This window comes from Etheostoma cragini, chromosome 3 (genome assembly GCF_013103735.1).
Source record: "Etheostoma cragini isolate CJK2018 chromosome 3, CSU_Ecrag_1.0, whole genome shotgun sequence".
In the NCBI taxonomy this organism is placed as follows: domain Eukaryota; kingdom Metazoa; phylum Chordata; class Actinopteri; order Perciformes; family Percidae; genus Etheostoma; species Etheostoma cragini.
The window spans coordinates 15,139,140-15,165,710 of record NC_048409.1 but is presented as its reverse complement, the minus strand read 5'-3'; the positions used below and the strand labels follow the sequence as shown (position 1 = coordinate 15,165,710).

At 39.6% G+C, this 26,571-nt stretch overlaps 1 protein-coding gene across 2 annotated transcripts in view; it reads right to left on the bottom strand.

The window, feature by feature from the left end:
• Positions 1-26,571, bottom strand: part of zgc:172282 (leucine-rich repeat and fibronectin type III domain-containing protein 1-like protein) — a 158,878-nt gene that overhangs the window by 14,322 nt on the left and 117,985 nt on the right. Inside the window, exons 9-10 of one of the 2 annotated variants that reach the window (XM_034865793.1) lie at positions 8,401-9,047; positions 3,501-3,601 (exon numbers count right to left, since the gene is read on the bottom strand). In XM_034865793.1, coding sequence (XP_034721684.1) covers positions 3,549-3,601; positions 8,401-9,047 — 700 coding nt within the window. In that variant the 3' untranslated portion in view covers positions 3,501-3,548. The remainder of the gene's footprint in view (positions 1-3,500; positions 3,602-8,400; positions 9,048-26,571) is intronic. The other variant, XM_034865799.1, reaches the window with a different exon arrangement.

Below are 26,571 nucleotides of genomic sequence, written 5' to 3'. Positions count from 1 at the left end.
AATTTAATTTGAAGGGGCTTTCACTTCTGTTGTTCAGTGTCCTGAGTTGAACTACACTTAATCCTACCCACAAGTCTGATTTATAACATTCTCTCAGGGCACGGTTTGATTTGTTTTCAGAACTTCTGCCATGACTCAAAAGTTTTAAGAAAAGCTAATATTCACAGGGAAAACTTCTGTATTCCTTGTGAGTATATTACCTCCTTAGGGAAGTCAAAAGAAAATGAAACAATATGAAAGTGTAGGAAGTAAAGTAGATAAGTTAATTTGTCATGTTTCTTTTCCCCTTACTTTGTGGTAACATCCAACTTGTCATGCGGCCAAACATATGAAAATGACTCAGCTAACGATTTAAAGCTAATAACAGTCTCTTCTTTTATCAAGTTTTTGTTAGGTTTAAAAGCTGTCTGACATAATATCTATTGACTTCTTACATGGCGAAAATGCTTTCAAATGTCCCAAATCAAAACTCTACTTGAACACCTTTTATGAAGTGTAATTTTGTGAGAGCTGTGTGAAAGGGTAACTGCTGTATAGTCAGGAGATACAACAAATGCCTGCAAAAAAAATGAGGTCTGCTGACAAGTGAAAGCAAAGTAGTGCGATAGCTTTGAGATTGATGAAGCTGTACTTACTGTGGCAGTTTATTGCCCCAGCTGTTATTGTAATGTGTACGTTGTCAAGAGAGCATTTCTTAACTGTATTTGTCAGGAGGAATGTTTCCTCATTGCATTTATGTACAGCCAGTGATTATTTTGGCAGTTTAAAAAAATGAAGCAGAGTCTTCTTAATGCCTATGTTTGTATTCATCCATCACAACCGCAGCACATCACCACTGTCTTCTCCTGCATCATCCTCCAGTCCTCTGCTCTCTTCTCCTCCATCACCCGTTTCACCACACGGATAGAGGAGATGGGGCGATACAGAGAGGAGAGAGGAGGCGGTACGCAGTTCAAGTGGTGGGGAAATAGATAGAAAGACATAAAGAATAGAAAATAATTACAAAGACATAGGTGTTATCAAGTGAATACAGACAGGGGAAGGAGACTTAATGCGAGATTAAAAAGAAACAGTATGTGCAAACAGCTTTAGAGAAAATGGATGTGCCAGCAGAAGGTAGACAGAGTGGGAAGAGAGAATATTTATTGGAAATGAATACAATTAAGATAATCAAGATAAGAGGGGGGGAGGACAAGTGTTAAGTTAGATGGAACAAACAAAAGGAGATATATAATTAAAAGAAAACAAGGCAAGAATAGTAATAAGAGGGATATAAAAGAATCTTAGGGCAAATTAAAGGAAGAATCAGACATATAGAGATAATCACTGGAGATAGAAAAAGGGTGACCAAGAAAGAAAAAAGCACAAAGTGTCAAGGTCAAATGAACCAAAGAAGAAAGGAGAAGAATCAAGGATCATCACATGACAAAAAAGTCACTCTCTCTACGGGTATCTATAGCCATGAGATTGTTTTGGCATGCCGGTTTTGAGATGCTTGTCCTACAGATGCCTGCCTCTTCCCCAATGAAGCAAAGGCGAATTGAAACTATTGTTTGTGTTGCTCATACCAATACTTTTCATTTAAGGGTGGATAATCTCTCAGCAGTTTTCAAAAGAACTACTTATTTTGTCAGCACTGCAACAATTATATTCTTCAGTCAGATTAATTCATTTGAACAGTTTACAACTGAAAGATGTTAACATAAGTATCAAATATTCACATTTGAGATGCTAGAATCAGGCAGTATTTCCCATTTAGGCTTAAGAAATGACTGAAATCATTAACTAATTATCAAAATAGCTGCAGACTAAATTGCTGTTGATTGTTGTATGGATTAATCTCCTAACTAGGAAGCAAATATTTCAAATCATGTTTCTATGGTGTCGGCACCACAGACTAAATTCCATGTCGCTTCATTGTATCAGTATGGAGGCAGAAATCTTAAGAATAGACATCCAAAAAACCTCAGCACACAACACACCATAGGAAAATCTGAAAATAAGTTTTTTATTATTTGTGTTAGATGCCCTGAAAAGAAAAACGAAAGGGTCCTCTGAGCCCCATTCAGGAAGTAGGTTTAGCGAAAACTCTGAGTTTAACCCTGAGATGAGAGCAACTCATCTGTTTCAGAAAGAGGGGTAACTTAACCTCAGTCAGTTACTATGGTAACTGAGCCTGTGAACCTAACCCGGTCGGGAGCAGGTTTTTTTCTTCTCAGTCTCTTTGCTCTGACACAGCACTCTTTCCTTTTCTCATTCATTCATTCATTCATTCATTCAATCTGTATCGGGAGCATTTAAGTGCAGTTTTGTCATCTGCATGAATAAATAAAAAACTGTTGATTTATTAACCATGTTTGGCAGAATATAAAACGTTTTATTCTCTAACATGGCATGTCCTTTTGTCAACAATCCCATTGATGAAGAAGCTGTATTACTTTGAAGGGAGTTAAACATACTTTGGTAGATGATATTGAGGCCCGACCACAGATGCATTTTCATTTCCAGACACTAGCCTACCTATTTTATTGTTAATGTTTTCCCCCCAGTCAGTTATGTAGCCTAAATAACCTTATCCATCCTCACATCACTAACGTCACCCATCGTGGACATGCTCCACATCCCAGCACATTCTTTGTGTAACATTACGTTTATTTTGCAAATGACTTCTCTTTATAGCATTAGTGATGCTGAGCATATTAGTAAAGCCACTGTTCAGCAAAGTGTGACTCGTTCTGAAATGTTTTTTTAAATGTTTTTTGTAGTGTTCCCTGGACAGAGACCAGTAAGAGTCATTAAAGGTCCCATGACATGGTGCTCTTCGGATGTCTTAGCGGGCCCCTCATACCATATCTGAAGTCTCTTTCCCTTTTTCCTTTCTTTCAGCCTTGGTGCAGAATTACAGCCACCAGAGCTGGGGGTGTGGCTTTGACCAACTGCCACTTTGCTTGTTTGAACGTCATGATGTGTCTCTGTCATGGTTGGGCCAAATTCTCTGGGCGAGCAAAGCACAAAAAGTGGAGGTTTTCTCCAAGGCAGAGCAGGAAACTCGGGGCTCGGTTTACACCTATCGCCATTTCTAGCCACTGGGGGACCATAGGCAGGCTGGGGGAACGCATGTTATGTTAAAAAACCTCAAAGGGAAAATTCCATCTTGCAACACTAAGGAACTTGTACCACTTCGGTGCCCCTACAGGTTGGAAGCAGAATGTCTCATTGGAACTACCGATCCGCTTCCCGATCTGGCAAACTTACATAGTGCGGATATAGCCGGTTATTCAGGGTAATTCAACTCAGAGTTCATGGTTAGACTCAGAGTTTGTCAAACCTCCTTTCAGAAACGGGCCCCAGATGGCAGCATGCTACACAGGACTGACTCTGCAAAACAGACAGGCCGGTGTGGAGTAGAGACGGAGGGTAAGAGAAGGGAGGAAGACACTATATGAAGACTATAAGGAGAAAATACAGGGAGTGCTAAGGTTTTAGCGGACAGTCATTACTCTTTGCTTGAAGTGTTGCCACGCTGGCTTTATGAGGCCAAGAGACCTTCAGATCTTAAAGTCTCTCCATGCGACACTATGAGGTCGTCTGTCGTCTGCTGCTGGATGCGTCAGAGAGAGAGAGAAGACATGGATAAAGAGAAAAGGAAACAGAGACAGAATTGGAAAAAAAAACAGAGAGAGAGAGAAATGTGGAGAAACAGTGAGAATTAGAGAAAAACACTGACACAGATGCAAGAAAACAGCACAGAAAATGGAGAAAAGAGAAGAAGCAAAAGTGTCAGGAGAGAGAGAGAGAACAACAGAGAGAGAGAGAGAGAGAGAGAGAGAGATGAATTTTGAGAGAGACGGCAGTGAAGAATGAGGCCGGGCATAGAGGATGACACTCAAAGGAGTGATGATAGATTAAAATACATGTGTCATGGATGGGCCATGGGGAGAACACGCACACACAGAGTCACACACATCCTTGTGTTATCCTCGACTAGTTTCTTTCTGGCCTAGCCTTGTGGGGGCATTTGCACTGGCTCAGGGATGTAAAAACCTTGTACACACAAATGCATGTACAGACCTGCAGAGATTTGATAGTTGAGCTTACACACACACCAATACACACACTTATTTTTGTCACTGTGAGGACTTGTATTAACTTACATTGAAGGCCTAAAATGAGCCCTTACCCTCTTAAATGAATAGCTTATTTTGTGGGGACATCATTTTCGTTTTGTCACTATATCTCTCGTATTAAGATGCTTAAACGTACATGAACCTATCTGAGGTGAAATTCCAAATGTCTTATGCTACTTCAAGAAGACTTGTTTTTTTTTTCTCACCTCAAATCCTTTTTTAAACATTATTTAACACATTTGAAATACTTGTGTCCAGTTCATATATATGAATGTGAACAAAACCATCTATAAAAAGCTAACAAACAAGGAGAACTCTCACCCACAGTGTACTTATTTTTAATGTTGGGTTACATATTTGACAACCGGGGGCCTTTTAATGAGGCCTCTCTGGGTATTTGTCAGTTGTTTTGTTCCTCCGGCACTCACTGCGGCTCTCTCTCTCTCTGATCAGATCAATGTTGCCTTTCTCTGCAATGCAGCAACCAGTGAAACACATCACAGACACAGCTACACCATGAGAAGCCCCAACAGCCTCTTTACATACACATGAGTATTACCCCTCATTGAAGGTTGCCCTCAAAGTGCCAACGATCCTCCAATCAAAGAGAGGAAACAAGGAACACTAAGGGCAGCTGCAAGTTTTTCCTCCTGGGTGAAGTGTCAAAATAAAAACTGTGGTAATTGCTTTGTTTGTCTGTCTCGTTGCCGTCTGGGATGCTTTTTGGAAGCTCCTGTGAGTGACACACTTCAGTCAGCGAAGGTTGAGATGAGGTTAAAGCTGTTAATTAGGACTATAGGGGAAATGTTTGAGTTTGTGCATATGGTCGCACTTCAGTGCTACAAGTAAGATCCAACCAAATTCTTGATCCCAGTTTGCACAGTTCTAGCCTGTTAGAGCCCTAATGAGCACTACTCTACTACTCTGCTTGAAACTTCAATTTGGCCCTTAAAACAACTTGCCCTCTCAAAGCTTCGGAGGTGAGGAAAACTTGTTTTACTATGTCTTAAGTAGGTCTGGAAATCAACAGAGGCCCCACGATAAGATGTAATCACGATAACTATGTCATGATACGACATTATTAAAATGTTCAACATGTAGCAATATTCTGCGGTATTTTTCAATACATTTATCTTTGTTCATCAAACTTCAATTTATTGCTGAAAAATGTGATTCTCAAGTAGACAAACTGACCAACACATAGGCCTATTAAAAGAAGAAGTATTAGTAGTTTTTTGACTAAACGGTTTAAGCCACTCGTGAATTGGTGTCTTTTATTCGTTCTAATATCACCCCCATGTCCCGAGTGGATTGGTGTTAAAGGGGAAATGCACAGGAGTGGACTTAGTACAGGGAAAATCTACCTGAAAAGAAAAGTTGCATGCCCTTCTGGATTTTTCTGCTATTCTTATAGCAATACTGAACAATCTTAAGCCTGTGCATGTCACTTCAAAAGTTTAAATCAAGAGAACTAGGGAACAAAAAAAATTATCTAATGCATTCCCCTCATGCATTTCTCTTATTTTCTTACCGATTTTCAGCTTTCTTTTTTCAAGCTGGCACAAGAGGTTGATCCAAGGGCAGGCAAGAAAGACAGTAAATAAACTGAAAAGTTTGAAGTACTGAAGCTGGAAATTAACCATTCAGGGCAGCCAATGTGGTTGGGACTGCACTCAACTTTAGTTGTTTACACTCACATCTTCAGAAAGTAGCTTTTGCTACCAGCTCAGTCTTGGTTTTTCTATTTCTAGGTGTCACCAAGGTTTTATCACTAATCTTGGCTATGCTGTCCAAAGTCACCCATTCAATATTTTTTTTATTTGGACTTCCTTTTATAACAAATCAAGAAAACATTTTGATATTCATTTGGCTTTTTTCCCCCACATGTTAGAATTTCCGATCATTGTGAATAACTTTGTAAGTACGCTGTAAGAATGAACTTGTATCACATCTTACACCAACACACTGCTTTTACTCGTCATTCTGATTACTTCCTCCACTACCACAGCTCTCTCTTCTTGCAGCTTCTTAAACCGCAGTATATACATTAATAATAGTTGTGATTGCATCAGTTGCCTTGTGCATTATGAATACTATAGTCCTTCTAAATTATATGTATCTGCCAGATTCTGTTTTGTTAAGCCTGGAGGGATTTGATTACGCTCCTGCTGAATCTAATGCAAGTTGCTTGAATTTATATAAAGAACAGCCCCTGGGTCAAAATCTGCACTATGAGTGTATTCAGCTGTCTGAACATGCATATACTGTAGCACTAGTTTAACTTCATGAGAGAGCCTCAACAGCTTACATTGGTGTCAAATTTAACTTTTTTTTTTAAGTTCTAATTTTTTTGTATGCTTTTTTAATAGAGAAAGACAAATGGGAGAAAAAAAAATCTTTGACAGAATAGACACTTATCACAGCTTTTGAACTAATGTATGATGCTTTTATAAGCCCCACCAGAGACTTTACAGTGTCTTTTACATTTAACAATATTTTGTTTACCCAAGGCAGGCTCATAGATGTGATAAGTCAAAAAACAGATTCAGTTTTCAAACAAATGTTTATGTTTATCTTTCTCATGATTACATTTTTATATAGGAGAAATTTGGGTTTTGGATTTATTCCAATCTATTATTGAACTTCAGCCAACCTTCAGTAGTCTTTCTTTTCTTTCTACTGAAGTAAATTTCCTTTCTTACTCCTAAGCACTCTGGTTGTGTCATTCCTAATGGCAAACAAGTATTCTCAGTGTGCTAATAGTTTGTAGGGCACAATTGGAGGACATACTTTACCCAACTAATGTAAGCTGGGGTGCGATGGGTTTAGTAATGGCCACCACCATTACCAAATCCCTCCCTTTTCTGACTCTAACCCACTAAGATTTACTAACTTTGCACAAGAAAAGAGACCAAAAAGTATAATTTCTTGCAAAAAAAGAAGTACAACCATAGAATGTAAAAATAATGGACTTGGCATCTTTTATTACCCATTATTGGGTTGTGGACTGCTGTTTCAAAGTCAGTAGCCAGCAATGGGCGGAGCGGGGGAGGAGGACACGTTTAAGCCAGTGTTGTTTATGGTTTACTTGGTGCTGCACAAAACTAAACGGTAAAAAGGTAAATTCCCCTATTTGCAACCAGCTAACGAGAGTTATCCAGAGGAGTTTTGCTGGCAGGTAAACAGGGACCTCAGGGCACTGGAGAGCTGGTTGAAAAGTGGTAAACTTTCCCTTAAGTTACCAGTTAGCTAGCTAGCCAAGGTTGGCAAGGTGGTACAGAATGCTAAACAACACATTTTAGGCAGCCAAATATTTAAAAAATTCCAAGACAAACACATGGACAACAACCAAAAACATGTTCACGGCTATTTTAATGAGTGTCATGGACACGCCTTACTAAGCCTCTGTCATGACTGACAGGTCAACGTGTAGCCACGCCCTAAAGCATCGCCTGCTCTTATCTCTATTTTATCATGCTGTATGGAAGAACACTTGAAACTAGCGATTGAGACCATATCCTCGCTATGAAAATGTTCATTGTGGTAATAAAAAGTGAGAATTAGTCATTCCGCACAGACATCTATGTAATCTTTTTGGAGCTAGTGGATTTGGCCCCTGCTAAAAAATGCAGGTATAAGGCACCACCGCGTTAGCTTCTCTTTCCAGCCTTTAAGTTGCCGCTCGGGTTCAACTCACTTTAGCAAACTTAGTAGTTTCCTAAACAAATGGTTTTGAAGACTTGGAATTACCTTCCTATTGTGTATTTACCATTGCCTGTAATTGAAGCATGTTTATTGGCAAGAGCAGGAAAAAAATTTGAGGATTTGAGCTAATTGTTTAATTTTCCTACACTATAGGGAGGTTAACACAAGATTTCCTTTACCAAAACAATAAATAATACAAAAAAAGTTGCAATGTGCAGAGCGAGTGGCATTTTGATCTGATTTGTCAGCAGCCGCAGAGAAGGGAGTTAACTTTTGACTTCAGATGCTACTTCACCTCTACCAACAGAACTCGTGATCCCCCCTCTGTCTCTCTTACTCTCTTCCCAGTGCATGTGGAGGGCATCTCTGACATTCATTCTAACATTCACACTCATTCAGTTTCTCACGGTTCCACTCTTCATTATTATCTTACTCAATTTTACACTCTTGATCGCACATTCTCTATTTCTCATTCTCCATCAACTTCGTTCCACCTCTCTGAAATGATTCATCTTTGCTCTGTTGCTTGCCTCCTCTATGTCTATTTCCCTATCTTTCTCTTTACTACCTGCCAGTTCCTTGGGGGAGGTGGGCTCTTTGGCGACAGATGGCGGCCTGCTTTTCATCTCTATAGCCACCCTGGAGGAGAAGCGGGCCTTGGTGGGCGAGAGCAACTCCTCATTGGCCAAGGAGTCAGTCCTCGTCATTGTGCTCCGTCCACTGCTCGCCTCCTCGACCAATGCCACAGTGTCTTTCAGGGTGTTGCTAGGCGACATGGCCCTGGACGGCGCTAGTGCTTGGTCGTCCTGACTGTCAGGCATTTTTGAGGCAGAGCGAGGGAGGACTTGAACCTGTCCTCCTCCTTGTCCGTTGCTCTGCGGTCTTGGTGCAGTCGCTGCAATGGCTGCCTTTCCATTGCCTGTCCCTTGGTGGCTGTAAACCTTGTATCGTATCATTAAGATGATAATAAAAACCAGCACAGAAGCAACAATAATCCCTCCAATGATGATGATCATAGTGCCACCCAGGAAGTGGCTGTGCAATGCTTGGCACTGGCTGAACTCCGTGTCTGTGGTGAAAGACAGACAGCCCAAAGGACGTGTTGCAGTCAGTGATGTGATGACATCATCAAACACGGCCAGAACACAAAGGTCGTAGTTGCGTCCAGCCGCGAGGTCCCGAACCAGGAAGTCATTGCTGCTGGACGGAATCATCCTGCCAAAGCAAAGAAACAATAAACAGTATTAGTGCCAGGCCGTTGTTTAACTTGTGTCATCAGTGTGTACGTTTTAGAACATTTTCTAGTTGTCTTCAAGAAGATTTTGGGAAACATAATTTTGTATTAAAGACATTAATTTTATACACTTGGTTAATACTAATTAATTCACATTAATGGCTACCATTACCTTGTACTCTAGTCATTATTTATCAGCTGATTATGCAAAAATTTGAAATTTTTTGATAGGCAAGCATACAATTTAACAAGTAGCTTGATGATTTTAATACATTTCTTTTTAGTAAATCCTTTTTTCTAGTTAATTTGTCCCAAATTAAATAGTTCTTTACAGAAAATGTTTTAGGAAATTAGATGGAAATTACCATCCCATAAAATAAAGCATGTTTAAAATACAAGTTTTTAATTAGCCATAAAAAAGGACAAAGGATGGTAACACAAGTTACCTAAAGTGAGATATGGACACATTAACGCATGATCACTGATACAAATGCATCTGGGCAGACACGTTTCAATTAAAGAGGATAATATATATGTATGTACATAAAAATATGGTTCAATCAAATAACTAAACTAAAAAAATAAAAATAAATCAATAACATTTTTAAGAGTAACTTTGCAGCAGACTGAAAAGCAGCGAGTTACTGCCCTCTTGGTTTGAAGGGTTTAGTCCTGTTTCACCTCTGGCCACACCCAACACTGATGTCACAGGGACCCTGGAGTCCAGCTGTGCTTACACAGCAGCAAGGTCAGAAGTTAAACCACTGGAGGTCAGCAAAGACAGGATTTCCAAGGCATGTAAAGTTACTCTTTTAAAGATGTAATTGTGTGACAGTTAAATAAGTTGGCTGGCAACATAATGGCCATACTGCTTCTCTGTCACAGTATCTTGCAACAACACTCTCAATGACATTGCACCGTGGAGCTGCTCTCCCAGAACAACTGGCACCAAAAAAGCCAAAATACCTGCCAACACAACCCTGCTCCGTCCAACTATCTCTGTCCATTTACCGCCACACTGTACCAATCAAACAAGCACCATGTGATCACATAACACAAATGTCCTTTCCCAGAATGACTAATGATTACATCTGCTTGTATTGCTTCCCTGTATTCTGTTGTGTGCTATTATATGAAAGCTGCTGCGGTGACACATGCACCATCATCATATACTTCCATGCGGTGCCGCCTGTGGCACAACAGCCACTTCATCGTTCTTATTTCCCCACAGAGTTAGAATTCATAAGCCTGTGATCTGACAAACACTCACACAGATCCATCCCCTACAGCTGCAGAAATCATCGTTCCCTGATTAAACCCCTTCCTGATTCTTACCATTGTCAACTTCTATCTCGGTCTTTCCAGAGGTAAATACCATAACTTTAGTTTTTCCTTGGCAGTATGCTTTCCTGGGGGAAATCCACCACCCAGGTACACAAGAGCAATGCTTTTTCTATGCTAATCTTAGTTTTTCTCTTTTCTCTCTTTTTCTCTCTAATGTAATTTTGCTTTCCCTAGGGGTCTTCAATGTAACCAGTGGAATTGTCAAACACCCATATGTCATTCCTACATTTTATCTAAATCATATTTCCCTTCTGCTTCATTCACATTTCCCCTATGTACTGTAAGTCTTTTGGCCTGTGCCTATCTCTCCTCAATTCCAACTCTGCACAGAGACAGACAGGCTATGCAATCTAGTCAGAGTCAAATAGAACTGCTGGGAGGCTTGTGTGTGTGTGTGTGTGTGTGTGTGTGTGAGCCAGTGGGCAGCAGGGTATTGGCTAGCCCAGTCTCAGTGCCAAGCTTATCGATGGCATTGAACCATCAGCAGGAAGTATATCTTAGCAGATAGCTCTGTAGGTTTCCGTGTGTCACCTTGTGTGCTGGGCTGTGAAGTCTAGTGTGAAAGGATCCCCAGGACTGGGTTCTTAGTAGGAATCGAACCAACACACTTTAAATGCCCTGATGTCTTGCCAGAGGGCAACAGCACGATTTGAGATCATAACTGGACTAACGTTTACCTAGCAATGTCAAAAGGGGTTCTGAAAGGAAAAAACAAACAAATGTAGTCGTAGAAAACAGTGCCTCCGTTCACCTTATTAAGCTTCAAAATACTACCGACTGGGAGGTCGCCTAACTGTGTTTGAGCAAAATGGTACCGTGGCTGTTTGGCTCTCCTCTCATCTTTGCAGTGAGTCAAACCAAATCATAGTTTTTCAGGGTGGAAACTTTAGGGAAATCTGTCCTTCAGTGAAACCCACAAAGCACACGTGGGCCTCGTATCCGATATCTGCCATCTGAAAAAGTTTTCCATTTTAACAAGTAACTTATTGCTTGAATTGTTGCCGTTTCTGAAAACATGAGCTGTGATTGTCACGATGCAAAGTGAGGTGTGTGAAGGTGTCCATTAGAACTAAATCATCTGACTCAATACATGTGTGAAAGTCGTGACCAACTCTCATTACATTGTCATGGAGACCGAGGGAGCAACTTTCCTGTGACATACGACTATATAACTTCCGATATCTGTACAGTTGTTAGTAACTAAGAAGGTGTTTGAGGTGTAAATCATTCTTTCTTTTTTTTAAGTAAATTTGAATGTTTTATTCAGCAAATAATGGTACGACTTTGATGCTGGTGCAATTCCTTTAATACACTAAGAAATATCTGTAAATTAACAGTTGTATGACTGTAAATTTGAACAGAAATGGTCCCTTGTACGTGATTCACAGGTATATTTCTGTTCATTTACAATATAACAGACGGTGTTATGTTTTTTTTTACCATATACAGTTATTTAACTGAAAAATTCAGTTTTTTTATTACGGTAGAAAGCCCGAGTAATGAGCTGCCTGTACTTTTTCAGTTATTTTAAGGATTTATTTCTTAGAGTGTATAAAATAATCACAAATTATGGGATCTCATTGCCAACCCCTAAAAAAAGTGTGAATCTTCCAGATGGGGATGTGTAGGGTATTTTTTTGTCCTAATGAACAAGCGCCAGAATAATTTGCTATATTCTTAGCCAGTGTTTGACAGTTTCCACTGTTGGGATTTGCTGTATATTGGCTTTGTTTTAAAGAGCTCTTTGTCCTGTTTATTTATTTTATTGTATTTCATAATGCCTTGGCTACATTTGAGAAAATATGACCGTTACATCCTTCTGTGGGCACAGAAAAATACGCAAAGGGAAATAAGTGGGTGACTTTATTCAAGGGAACTGCTGTGGAATAATCCCTTGTCATGTCTAAGGATGCATGATTACCTCCAGCAAGAAAGTAATGTTTTTGGTTGGGTTTGTTTGGGTGTTGTCAGCAGCAGGGTTAAGGAAAAACTACTGGCTCAATTACTATGGAACTTGGTGGATGGATGTGGCATGGGCCAAGAAAGAACTCACTAAAATGTTCTTGGTTAAACAGTTAATCTTTAACATATGTAGTGAATTCATCGGTATGCACCTCACTTCTTCACCTTGCTCACATTGGCTCGTAGTCTACTCTTGGCATAAACCTGTAAACACTGGACTTGATCAGATGCCATGTCATAAATATCAAATAGCAGCACGGATCAATCTAATCCAACCAGGGTAGTGGGTGAGACTGAATCGGTGAACTCCTCTCACACTACCCAGATGATCTTTATCAACCATCAGCGTCGCCTCCAAATGAAAATGTGTTATATTTATCTTTTAGTTACATTATCTTAAATTCATCTTATTGTTAAGAGGTAGTTTGGCTATCACCAGACCAAGCCAAGCTCAATACATTTGGGATTGAGCATTGGTCTGGGGAGACTGCTCTATATTTTCTCTGCAAGAGAGTTGACCAACGGGCATAGTTCAAATGACTTTGTACGCCAATCAGACCAACAACTGGGTGACGTAGAAGCGACAGTGGCATCAACGGGTTGCTGTGGTCCGGTGGCGTTTGGTGGCCGCTATGTTAAATGTAAACAACAAGCTGCTTGGTAGCTTCTCTATCTTCACTGTGTTAATAGCGCCAGGTAGACAAGTCAGTTTGTGATTGGTTCCAGTTAAATTGTGAACTGAAGCAGGAGAATTAAACGTGCAGGTTTCCAGACCGAGCTGCAGGTCGAAATGAAATCGCTGGCTGTGTGGGCGGGGTTTACCCAGTCGAGTCAAGAGACGCAACTCTGGTGGAAAATACCTTGCTGTGTCCCCCTGCCTGGAAGTGCTCTGTTCTTATTAGGAATCAAACCAGGACACTTCTATTACCCCGAGGCTTTGCTAAAAGGCAGCTGCGTATTGAGAAGTGAGCTGGTGGGTGGGATGTTATAACACTACCATCTGCCTTGTTAAACTTGAGGGATTACATGTTCTGAACAATATTGAACGATTTAATGAGAACTACATGCATTTTTCCTTCTTTTTTTTTTACAGATGTTTTTTTATAATTTCACCCAGCATATATTCAAAAGCAATAGTTACAGAACAACCATAGAGGGATATAGGAGTGTTTGTTAATAAAGGAAAATAAACCTGGGCCGTCCCCTCGAGGGATGGTATTCTTATTCACGCCCTTACACTGTTGCAAGATGTACAAAAATGGATCGCAGCAACTTCAATTAGATTTATAAAATGTGCATATGGCACTTCATTTGCTCACTGTCCAGCATCTGTTTGTGTTTTGTACGTCCACAGTTATACAGATGAGTGAGGATTGATGCAACATTTCCAACCAATCAATAATTAACTGTGGCTGGCAGATTTGTGTGTTGTACAAGTATTTTTTTTGTTTTTCTTTTAAAGACAAGGACTGCTGGGTGAAGCAGAAATGGTTCCGCAAGCCCAACTGACACCAAAATCATAGTGGATGATTTATTCAGTTAAGGGGTTCAACCACGGACACACACGCACACACACGCACACACACACACACACACACACACACACACACACACACACACACACACACCCAGGCAGAGTTAAACAGCTTAATGGATTCCTTTCCTCCATGATTCAGATTCAAAGAGACACAGAGCTACTGATGGTTTGTAGGATTCTGCTGCGTTCGCTCGCTCGCTCGCACACACACACAAATACACACACACACACACACACACACACACACACACACACACACACAGACACACCACACAAACAGAGCCAGTTAGGTTTTGTCACTCCTCGGTTTATCCTCACACCCACAGGCACACACGTACACATGGACATGTGCCCACACACAGCTAAAAGACTGCAAGACTTAAATACACAAACAGATAAACTATCTCACTGTTTGGATTGCACAGATCAGCACCCACCATGTCATCTGGCTTTATGTACACATGCAGAAAAATACTGAAAAGCATAACAATTGCCTGGTTAATGTGTTAAAATTATGACATAAGCTGACAACTGAAAAATAATCCCCTTTTCCCCCATTTATTTATTTTTAAAAAGGATGTTAAAACATGATTACTAGGAAAAGCTCTGCTTAAGCGCGAGCAATTAGCGATCACACCAATCACACCAATCCTTTAGGCGCTGCTGCTTTGGGCATAGCACACTGCTCAGGCTGTACACCTTGCTGCTGCAGTGAAAGTATTTAAACTTTAACCTGATTATCCTGACCAAGATGCTGAAACACTTTTTTGTACTTTTTTGTAATACTCTTTGAAATATGCATGGACACAAGTGAACTGTAAAAACTTCTATTCTGTGACTGCAGGCTGCAGATGGAAATTCCATCTGTTCTTAGGACAGCTATAGGAATTCAATAAAATAAAAACTCTGGGTATTGGTAAGAATAACCCCTTAAAACAACACAGAGCATACTGTTTGATACCTTCTTATGAATATGATGAGCTAGACAAAACATGCCTATAATTCAATACATCCACTAAAGTAATATATAAATGCCATTAAGGTTGTATACATTTTTTTTTAAACAATTTTCGTATTGTTGATGTACAGTTTTTACCTTAGCCGGCTTATGTATGCCTCAACGCACCAGCTAAAGGTGTCCCCACCTTTAGCTGGTGCTTTTACATTTATACTTCCACATGTACGATTATAATCTTTACAGGGACTCTACCTTACTAATCACATCACTTGCACACTTTTTGCTGGGCATGTTTCCACATTTTTTACATTTGTAATGCTAGTCGACACATGTTACATTATTCTTCAGCTCCCTTTCTTAATGTATTTCTCGATTTCATTTCACTTCAACCCAATTACTTCAACAGACTTACAATTACTGAAATATTACTGACATTTACTAAGTTGTCTTTTCTCTCTTTGAACTCTTGTGTTAATACCCATTAATACAAATTGCACCCACAATTCTACTGTGACTATTTTTAACCTCAACTGAGAGCCCAATGACATTTCACAGTGACCAGTTTGAAGTGGGAAGCAAGGCATTCTCCCCCTGTGCTGTGACAGGGATCAATCTGTCACAGCACATGCATCGTCCTGAATACTGAATAGCTATGGTAATCTTTCCGTCTCTACATATTTTTCGAGTTTCATCTGCTTTAGAAAAAGATTGTTTGTTCCTGTTGATGTCCCCCGCCCCCCTTTTCATCATCTCTCGTTTCTTTGCTTTAAACACCACTGCAATCAAAGACTAGTAACTACTGTCTAGATTGCTGTCATTTCCCCGGTTTATTCCTCCTATTTTCCCCAAAGCACAACTTAAGTACGCTTTTCACGATCTAACTGCAAAGCAATAGATGAAATAGAACAGCATTTGCATGTTTTCTTTTACAGTTAGACCCATCACACCAAATATTAGGCTACACTGTGTAGGTAGGTACTGTCTCTGAACTATTGATTGTATACTTGTATACAGCATGTAACTCACATTCATAAACATGGAGCTGCCGTGGTGTCTTTACAGCAGAGGTGTAGTCAGTAGAAGGCCTTGCCGTCTGTTGACAAGTGTATAATGGATTCTAAGATACTTGTTAACAGCAGCTCTACTTTATTTGCATGTCATTATTTTCTGGTCTCAAGCGAAAAGAGTGACAGGTTTGTTGGAGGCACTTGTTACAACAGCAGAGTGACAAGGGGCATTACCCTGCTGAGTCATCTCTGTGTGTGTGTGTGTGTGTGTGTGTGTGTGTGTGTGTTTTTTCACAAGTGAGTGTTCCCAGTCTGAGTGCGGCTGACATTTGCAGGCCCACTGTGCTTATTTATACTCACGTGCACATCTGTGTCTGTGCATGACCCTGACATTTTCACGCTGCCTGCATTCAGTTATGTTGACTGACGGGAAGACGCTTTGTTTGTAAATACTGTCCATCAATCAGCCCTTGGGCACTCAAAATGCATACAGACACACACACACACACACACACACACACACACTCACTCAATATCATGAAGTCACATCCGGATCCCTGGGTTCTGACTGTTGATCTAAGCAAAACGTTGAATGAATTTTTATGATAATGTGCCCTGGCTGTTATAAATAATTTAATGTGCCAATTATTCCTCCAGTAAAGGCAGAACAGAGTAGAGGAGGGCAAAGGGTTGACAGCAAAAGCAAAGTCCCTGCAGCAAACACACCCTGTCTTTCCTGCTAGACACATTTGCAAAAAAAACAAAAACACAATGTGGACACGGATGGATGGATGCACCTACATTCAACTTCAAATCACAAAACGGGATATCTCAAACCAACACACTGGCACTGTGTGACATTATTGAAATACTCCATTACTGAAAACATGAGCATCTAATAAAATCTTTACTGTGTTTTTTTTTTTTCATTTAGAAGCCGCCCTGCCCCTTTGCTTTTAATCTCTCCCATGCTGCTCCTGCTTAATTTCTCCCAACATCTCTCATTTCTCTTCCTCTATGTCTTTATAATTTATATTCATCCATCTAACACCTATACATTCACCAAAGAATGACGGATTTCCAAAACTACATTTATAAATACATTATATAAATACATACTAGACATACGATCACAATATCCTGGGGAAATTAAACCAGAAATACTAATATTGCTTCATTTGGCTAGGAAATGTTATATCAACATGCATTGACTTAAGCGGGGATTTAATTATTATAATAATTATTCTATGGCTGCACCCTGTACGGTGTGTGTCAGCTAGAGTGCCTTGATGTTGGTTATCATGAGAGATTGTAGAATAAAACAAGTGTGTTTTAGCTTTCCTGTGTAATGTAACTGTCCCTTTTACAATGTTGTGTTTTAGGTAGTTCATAACAGTCCGGTCTACGTTGTTTTTTTGTTTTTTTAACATAAAAAAAGTCATAAAGACATCGAACACCAGCGCTGCTCGTCCGGTCAGCGTTTGTTTGCTTTCAGCCCAGTGGCCACTTGGCCGGCCAGATGTGCACTTCTGAGGCATTTTAAAAATCAACACATTTGCAGAAGTAATCTCTGTATATGTAGATTTATGTAGATTTATCTTCTTTTGTGGCCAGGGGTCCCATTATTAAAACTGTGCGTAGGATCTTTACTAAATGTGTACGCACGCCCAAAATCCCCAAATGGCATAGACCACCAAAAAATAAAATCTCATTTATACACAGTGCACATCTGTGAGCAATGTTCCCTTTATAAATCACAGATTAGCCACAAGTGTGTGTGTACATGAATCAGCCTCTTATCCTGCCCTGTACACACCCATTTTTAACCATAAATACTCACAAAGCAATACTACAAAGCACCTCATGAATGCGGATGAGTATGTTTATGACGCTGGCGGTCCTTTCGTAATGCTGAATCATGACGACTGGCGGGGAAAAAGCTAAAAACTTGTCAGACGCACGGGAATTGCTGCAAATTGAATTAAAATTGTGGCCTGTTCACGCACAATGTAGGAAAACCTGATCTACAGACTCCCTATATTAATAATACCGTCCAAAATGGCAGGCATTACGGCATCAATATACCAGACCTGTTTAAGATTTAACAGAACTATATATTAAATTCAAACAAGCCTTAGTGATTAAGATTATACTGGATCTAATATTTATATTAAACACTTGTTTAAGCTGTCATTTTCTTCTGGAAACTCTCTACTGAACCCAATTCAGTACATTTATCCTAGAGCACAGCTTTAGGGAATTTAAATCGGCATTTTAGCCAGTCATCGTTACTCTTCAGATTCTTCCATTGGTTTAGTTCTCCTGCAGTGTCATGCAGCGTTACGGACGTGGGTCACCACATTTGTATAGGTCTACAACAATTTGTTATTTTAGACACTTTACCAAAATCACAGCATCAACTAGTGGTATCCCCCACCCAGAGATACAAATTGGAGACGAAAGTCTAATACGTAAACACACCTTTCTTCATACAGGTTTTGTCACAGTATTAAAGTTCGGACTGATAACAAGGACATTTACCCCCAAATTCCACAGAACTTCTGTGGATCCGCTCTGGAACGTCATCGGTGGGATTTGGTTGCCATTAAAGTCAATGTGTGTACATCCACAGACTGCGGAACGGCTGCGTCCCAGCTCTGGGGATCCGCAGATCAAGCCCGTCAAGTCTGTTTTTTTTATAAATCACAACCTTTGCATGGGAAGTGGCGTACACACATTTTCAGCCCTGTCTTGTACGTACGCCACGTTTATAAAGGATCCCCAGATCACTAGACATGAGGGACACTGATACGAGGCAAAGCAGGTAGCCTATCCATTCTCTTTAGGAGTTTTGAATGCATAGCTCAAGCTGTACAAGGTTACCCAATTACCTAGATAATTATTGTGCTTGCTTTTTATCTGTTTTCTGCCTCCCAGTATGTAAGTGATAGTCTCCCCGTGCTTACTCAAACAGTTTCTTCCATTTTTCACCCTTTAACTATTCTCCTTTACCTCCTACTACTTCTGCTTTGCCTCCCTCTGTCCTCTGTCCTACATGGACAAAACAGCGAGATAGTTCTTCAACATGTTTTACAAGGCCATCAATCTCGAATGTTCTGCCCTGGATTTCTATTGAAGTAACAAAACGTTTTAGAGAGAGAGAGAGAGAGAGAGAGAGAAAAAAAAATGTGCCCTTGCCTTTGTTCAAAATCAGAAACAGGAGCTAATGTGATTCTGGCACATAGTTCCTTTTCATCCAATTATTATGTTATAAGTTGGAAGAAACAAAAATCATACGTGCTTTGCAGAGAAACAGGGTAACCTTGAAACAAATAGTCATTACTGTACATTGCAGCCATCAAGAAGCTGCATTGATGAGCATGAACTCCAGCTTTCCCCTGGACTGAACCCATAGAGTGCGAGCCAGTAACGAGGTAGATCAATTATGAAGAGCTGAAATGATGAAAACCAAATCCAAATTATAGATCCATACAGTGGAGGATGCAATTTAATATTTTCTTTGTTTTTCAGAAGAGGAGTATTATCGATTAAATCGTGGACAATGAAAAACAACGCAACGTTATTCACAGAATCCTTTATTTGCAAAAGACTTTGTGTCTCGTGTGGACAAAAGTGTGTCCCAGCTTATGATTTTTAATATGGAAACTGAGTTTTAAAGATGGTTTCAATGTTAAATCTTTAGCGCAAATATTTCTTTCTGTAGGTCAAATAAAATGTTGCTGGTAAATCTCACATTTTGCATATTTGCTAATGTTACTGAATGGATAAAGGACAATATCTTGCAATCAAATCTGTACGCAAAGTGTATGACACACAACAGAGCGTACTCACTTCCCCAGAGTTGTTAACAACAAGCCAACGTCTCTGTGATTTCCCATTTGAATGACAGGCGAAAACCAGACAGCTGATCACAAGTCTTAGGACCATGTGCCAAGTGCCAATCGGAGTCCTCTGCTGACTTCAGCACTATGATTGCGAAACGCTGACACACACTCACTAACAAGGAAGATACAAGGATAGCAGTAACAAGATAATGGTGGATGAATGTAAACATAAAATCTAGTTAACCAGGGACTCACTGGAGAATTACATCTTTTTTTGACTGAATTTAATAACTAAATCTGCTGTCTACTATCTCAAAAACATCTCAAGACTCCCGTCATCATTCTCAGACTCTGTGGACTCAGAGATTCTCATCGATGCCTTTTATCTCCTCCCGTCTGGATCACAGCAATGGAGTCCTGTTTGTTGGTATCCAACAAAGCCCTGGACAGGCTCCAGTTTGTACACAACTCAGCTGCCTGGGTTCTCACCTGCATCAAGCCCTGGCAGCTCAAACCCCCCTCTCATCCACGTTCACCAGCTCCCGGTCAAGATCCACAACACACATTCAAAATCATCATCGTAATCAGACTTCTTTTCCCCCTACGCTCCGTCCCCGGAAGCTCTGGTCCTGAGACACAGGTCTGCTCACCACTCTCAACGCCAGCCTGCAGGCTTTCAGGGACAGAGCCTTCAGTGTGGCAGCCCCTACCCGCTGGAACTCTCCCCCAGCAGAACCCCCCCCATATGTCACATACACAGACACATTCAAAACAACTCCTCAAAACCCACCTGTTCACCAAAGCCTATGGTGTCTATTAAATCCTTTTATTCCAGACATTTCCACCACTAACGCATTGATTTTTTTTAGTGTTATTTGGTTTGATCTGTTGAGGGTTACTTGTTCTGCCCTCATGTAAAGTGTCCTCGGGTCCCTTCAAAGGCTCTATCCCAATCGAAGCCATTTGTATTCTTAATACCTTTTCAATATTCTTCATCTCCCTTTTTCTATATTCCATTCTCTTTGTTCTCCTCCTTCTGCTGCCGTAAAATACAGTTATAATCAACCTGATCCATTCAATCTGACTCCTAAGGAAATCCCCGAACCAACCTTCCTAATTTGTCATCTCAGCCTGGGATAATATACAATCCTTGATTTATTAGTCAGTGCAATCTCTATTTCCAGATATAAAAATAACTGTTATGTCCAAGTAAGGATTTACATCAAACTTTATTAATTTTTTAAATTGGACTTGAATTTTGAAGGTATTTGACACTTATCACACTCACACATTTTAAACACTATACCCCTAATTATTGTGTATTTTGTATAGTCATAGGGTAATCTAGAATCTCGAGCGTGTCCTAGGTTTGTTGAGGTGGCACATAAATGAGCTAAATGTGCAGAAATTTCTGTCTTTCAACACTCCTAATATATCTATATTCTATCAAATGATTTTTATGATTGCTTAGAAAGAAACAGGACAATCCAACCGCCTCATCATATGTGGAGACTGTACTAATGCAGATGTAGTTCTTTATGTGAAACGCCACAGCGCAATCCCCTTTAGGACTCTTGATCAAATTCTCTATGTTCACTGATTCGACGGCTTAGATGCTTTGTCTACTATACACAAGCCAAAGTGACATTTTGTCATGTGGTCTCAAGAGAAGCAAAAGGAAATGTCACGTCCTTGATTGCATACTATTTAAACATGATGATGATAATTTGTTCAGTCTTCATGTTAAAAACATTTTACAATTTGATTAGTGCATTGTGGTCTTTTCTTTTTATGACTTACTACAAACACGCAGAATACCAATTTAGGTTATCTTTTGTGTAGGCTATAATGGGATCATTTTTTATCTTGCTGTCTTCTAAAATGTGTCGGGAGCATGTGGTATTGATGACTTTGTGGTGAGACATTATGTCTTTTTTCACAGTGACCAAAGGGACATAAAAATCAAGTCTGAGAGGTTCCAGTTCTGTGACATTAGGATGACATTTCTGTTTGCAAATGATGTCCACTCTTTGCTTAACAGACTGTGATTTCCTGTGTGCTATGGAGCGTTTTGCTGCTGAATTTTAGACAGCATCAGAGTCGAGTTCTGGTTTTCCCTTTCAAAGGTGCGTCATCTGCCAGTTAGATGAAGCAACAGCATACGTTCAGGTGCTGTTTTGGACTGTGGTGGCAGAGTTCAGCTACGATGCATGAATATATATTTACAGATCAGTTTTCATTTTGACCATCACCCATGGCCCTGAGCTTCGGGTAGCAACCAAAAGAATATGATTATGGATTCAAGCAACCTAAATAAGGTTAATCCACATACTGACTGGACTCGGTATACGTGACACAGTGAGGACCAAGCCAGTCCAGATGGATTTGGAGTTAAGATTCTGCTCTTCTGCATTCAGAGGAGCCAGCTGAGGTTGTTTGGCTCCTGGTAGGGATGCCAACCTCTCATGTCCGTCCCTTTGAGTGTATCCCAACCACGGCTGACTGAGAGGAGGTCCCAGGGTAGGCCTGGGACGTGCCGGAGAGGCATGCTGGAGGGGCTTCCAGCTGGCATGCGAGCTCACTGAGTTGCCCCAGCAGAGGCAATTGCTAAAGAAATATGTGTGCACTTTTTTCCTGGTGGCATCTCAAAGAAAGAAAAGTGACCCTCAATGCCCATATTTGCATTTTTAATCAAATCTGACCACATAGCTTTCATAGCCTTCTAACTAACCCCATGGGGATTTTTTTAGTTGTTTTTGTTCATCTGATTTGATTTAATATTATAAATTCCTCTTTCAAAGATGCTGCTCTCCAGCCATTGAACTTGAATGTAGTTGAAGCAAAAAAAGAATTCTGTTGAAGATAAATTAAAAAATCTTATAGATGAACAGTGAGAGATAAAAAATCTCTCACTGTTCATCTATAAGATAAGATTGTTTATCTTATAGATGGTTGATGCTTCCAGATAGGGCTTGACAATATATTGATGTTGTATTGATATTGCAATATGAGACTAAATATTTTTCTTAGATTTTGGACATATCATAATATCGTAATGGTAAATGGTGTCTTTTTCCTGGTTTTACAGGCTGTATTACAGTAAAGTGATGTAATTTTCTTAACTTACTAAATTGTTCTAGTTGTTATTATTTACCTTTACCCACTTAGTCATTAAATCATTTCTGGAGAATATTTATCAAAAACATCTTTGTGTAAGTAACATTTTGTCAAAGCACCAATAGTCAACCATAGAATGCGTTGCAATAGCGACATCAAGGTATTTGGACAAGAATATTGTGATATTTGATTTTCTCTCTTTCATCCAGCCCTACTTCCAGGTTCCTCTCTTGTCACTCCTGTAAAGATGGCTGCTTTGCATTTTAACAGTGTCACAGCAATAAGCAGAGTTATTTGTTCTTTGAACATGGACAGTTATGCCAAAAAAGGCCTTTGGTTTGGTGAATGTATTATTTCTGACTGTTAATACTATAATCAATCATACTACTATTCCTGAATTCCAATCAAAACTCTTAATTTGAGTATAATTGTCCCTTGTGTCTGCAGGTTTTGCACATGAAAGGCCAAGTGGCCTTGTCCTTTTTTTCTACTTAGCACATTGCCCAAATAATACCACTGAGCCCTGTAGTTCCAGAATGATATACAAAGAGTGAGTGCTCGATAATGACAGTAAGTCATGTAATCATGCACACTTAAGAGCAACCATATAGCTGTATCATTCCCTCTTCACTAGGAAAGTCAATATGACTGACAGGTGCAGTAAGTCTTGAATGAGGAATGTATACAGCAGGGAAATTATATCCCTCTGTGGTGGACAGAGGTTGAACATGAAATCGTGTTGCTCAATATGGAACAGACCTTAGGGGACAAGTTGTTAGTGGGATGCACAAAGTGAATAAGGAATGGAAGACAAGGGGTTGCGTAAGTGTGGACTGAAACTGTCTTTCTTGTGGCGGTTGGAGCTGGCTGACGTACGTTTTTATCAGCCCAATGGAAGCACAGGGACAGGAAGAAGTACTTGTAAAAGCACACTTGTAAGCACTGCTTTTAAGTAGGTCAGTTGATTGATAATGGTGCTCTGCAGCTGAAGTTACATTAAATCTCCAAAAGCTGTCTGCGATGTGCTCTAAAACGACTGCAATATGCACAGGTGCTGTCACTATGTTTTCAGCTAGAACAAAGCTAATCTCCACTATTAACACTCTGCCTTTAAAGATAAAATAAATCAATACTAATCTCTGGTAGACACATGATTCAATACTGACAGATGCATGACCTTTACTCTTATTGAGATGAAGTCAGGGGTAATCCTCAGTGTTACTATTTTTATAACCACAAGCCAAGATTTAAAATTTGGCTTAAATACTTTATATATTGCAATGTGCAAACCGTAGAACTTTGTTAGCAAATGTCCTAGACCAGATAAATATAGTATTAATCTGTTGTAAAAATCCAAATATATAGGATGTACCAATGACTTAACCCTTACTGAAAAGAAACATTATTTATGAGAAAACACAAAAGTAATTTAAAAAGTAAATACTCAGGAATGACGTTTGGAATAATATATGTATATATATTATATATAATATGACAGATTACATTGAGATAAACAAACATAAGGTTGAATGTGCTGAAATACCGCTTTGCTTCATTCATCTAAATAGACATTTGCAATCGGTGGCAGAAACTTTGCTGATGTCTCAAACAGTTACATTCAGGCTTTCATTTTATCTATTTCATTTTTCAATTTATCTCTGCTTTAGTTTATTCAGACTTTCTCCAACTGTGCTTTTTTGTGCCAAACCTTTACTTTCCCACACATTCTGTATAATACTTGTAATAATGCAGTTTCCCATACATGATATTTTACTGCTCTTTTAAACTACCCCATTGCTCATCTATGGCTGATAATAATGAGACATTATATTGATCTCTGTTAGGAAAAGGCCTCTCCACATGTCTTCCCCCCCCCACACAGAGATTGGAGTTCATGGTCAGCTACAGTATTAGCCCGGTACAGTAGGAAGGGGGTTGATAAAGGAGACCTCAGCAGGGATGTATAGTAACCACCACAGTCTTCTGGGATTCTCTTTATCCATGCTGCTCCCAGAAAAAAAGGACCATTTCAATAGGGTCTGTAATCCTGTTGGAACTGCAGAAAAAAAAACTGCACTGGAGTGGAATATTTCCTAACCTTTTTGTTTGAATATAGAAAATGTCACACAAGAAGAGAGAAATCTCCTCTGCTCTTACTGCGCTACAGTAATGATCTCTGACTTATCACGGTGACCTTACCCCCACATTTGGGGACAATGGATTGCCTTTGCGGGATAAATACATGACATAATGTCATCTTTTATATTAACACTGTACTTTAGTGTGTTCCTGTTTTGTAACATCACACTATGTTGACCCCGAGCATGTTTTAATCCCGACCTGAGGACAGTGCAGCACAACAGTGGTAGTATGTTTAAATGACATATTAGCATAAACACGTTAAAATTCAAAGTTTATAAATCTTTTTTTTTTTTTTACAAATTAGTCAATATATGCTTCCAACCCAATACCACTGCAACTTCTCCTGCCGAGAACCAAACTTGATTTGTATGCCAATAAATGGAAAAGTAAAAGGAAATAATTAACGATTAGCTTAAACATACAGTATAACAAGATACATGTTAAAGAAATAACAAATGGACAAATGATTAAACAGAAAAACGTGTACAATTCACTATAACTATCTCATCTCTTTTGGTCACCTCTTGTCATGTTCCTCATGGAAGACCTTCCTCACATGAGAACTAGATGATTTCTCTCTCAAAATGTGAAATGAGATTGATTGGATATTGGTAGAACTAGCTCAGCCAATCACAAATCTGTAAATATCCATTACTGTTTTGATTGCATACCCATGGTTTTGCATAGTGAGGGTAAAATAAAGAATGCCACAGCCCTGAGGAAAATCCTGACATGGGCAAAGTACATGGAATCCCCTTGGAAGTAATTTAGACTTCATTATTTCATTCCACGGTTTCCTGTCTTGTGTGCATTTCTTTATCAATTTATTTAGCATTAAACTTATTTTGTCTCTTTTTTTTTAATTTTATGTAACCAGTCAACTTTGGCTCTTGATTTATCCTTCTAATGTCAAAGATCAGAATTAAAATCACAGAGTACATTTATAAAACCTTACAATTAAATGATTTAATTCACTCACTTTTGTGACAGCAGAGACTTAGCTGTGATAAAATAGTTGTAGAAGCAACAGCTCTAATTAAATCATACACACGCTGATGATTTATCCAATAAAACGAGTAAATGCAACTTTTCAAATGGCAGTGCTTTTTCTCATAACAAGCTGTAACACTGTTTCTGATGCAGCGCTATGGGCCATTTCTGAGGATGTCTTAATAAAAGTTAAATACCTGTTGAAGCTGCCATTGCTTCATAAGACCTGTCTTTCTGAACTGAATAAGTTATTGACCCCGTTACCCCAATCGCTCTCTCTTTTCCTCTCTCCCTCTGTGCTGCCTTGCATTCCAACAGGAAGTCATAATCTGGGCAGAGATTATCGTGAGATTAGTTTGGTCTACTGTTCGATGTGTGTATGTACTCTGTTGGGGTGGCTGGATTCTGGCTAGTATGGATACAGGAGATGGGACTGAAGGAGACCAAAGAGACAGGTGCCCAGTTTCACAGTCGAACACAGAAAGATAGTCAGCCTAACTGAAAGTGAAAAACAAATGGACAGGAAGGCACTCAATAGACAGTGACTTTTAGCTATTCAGGAATAAGCCTGAGAGGCGGTCAAGTTGGCTGACTACCATTTAA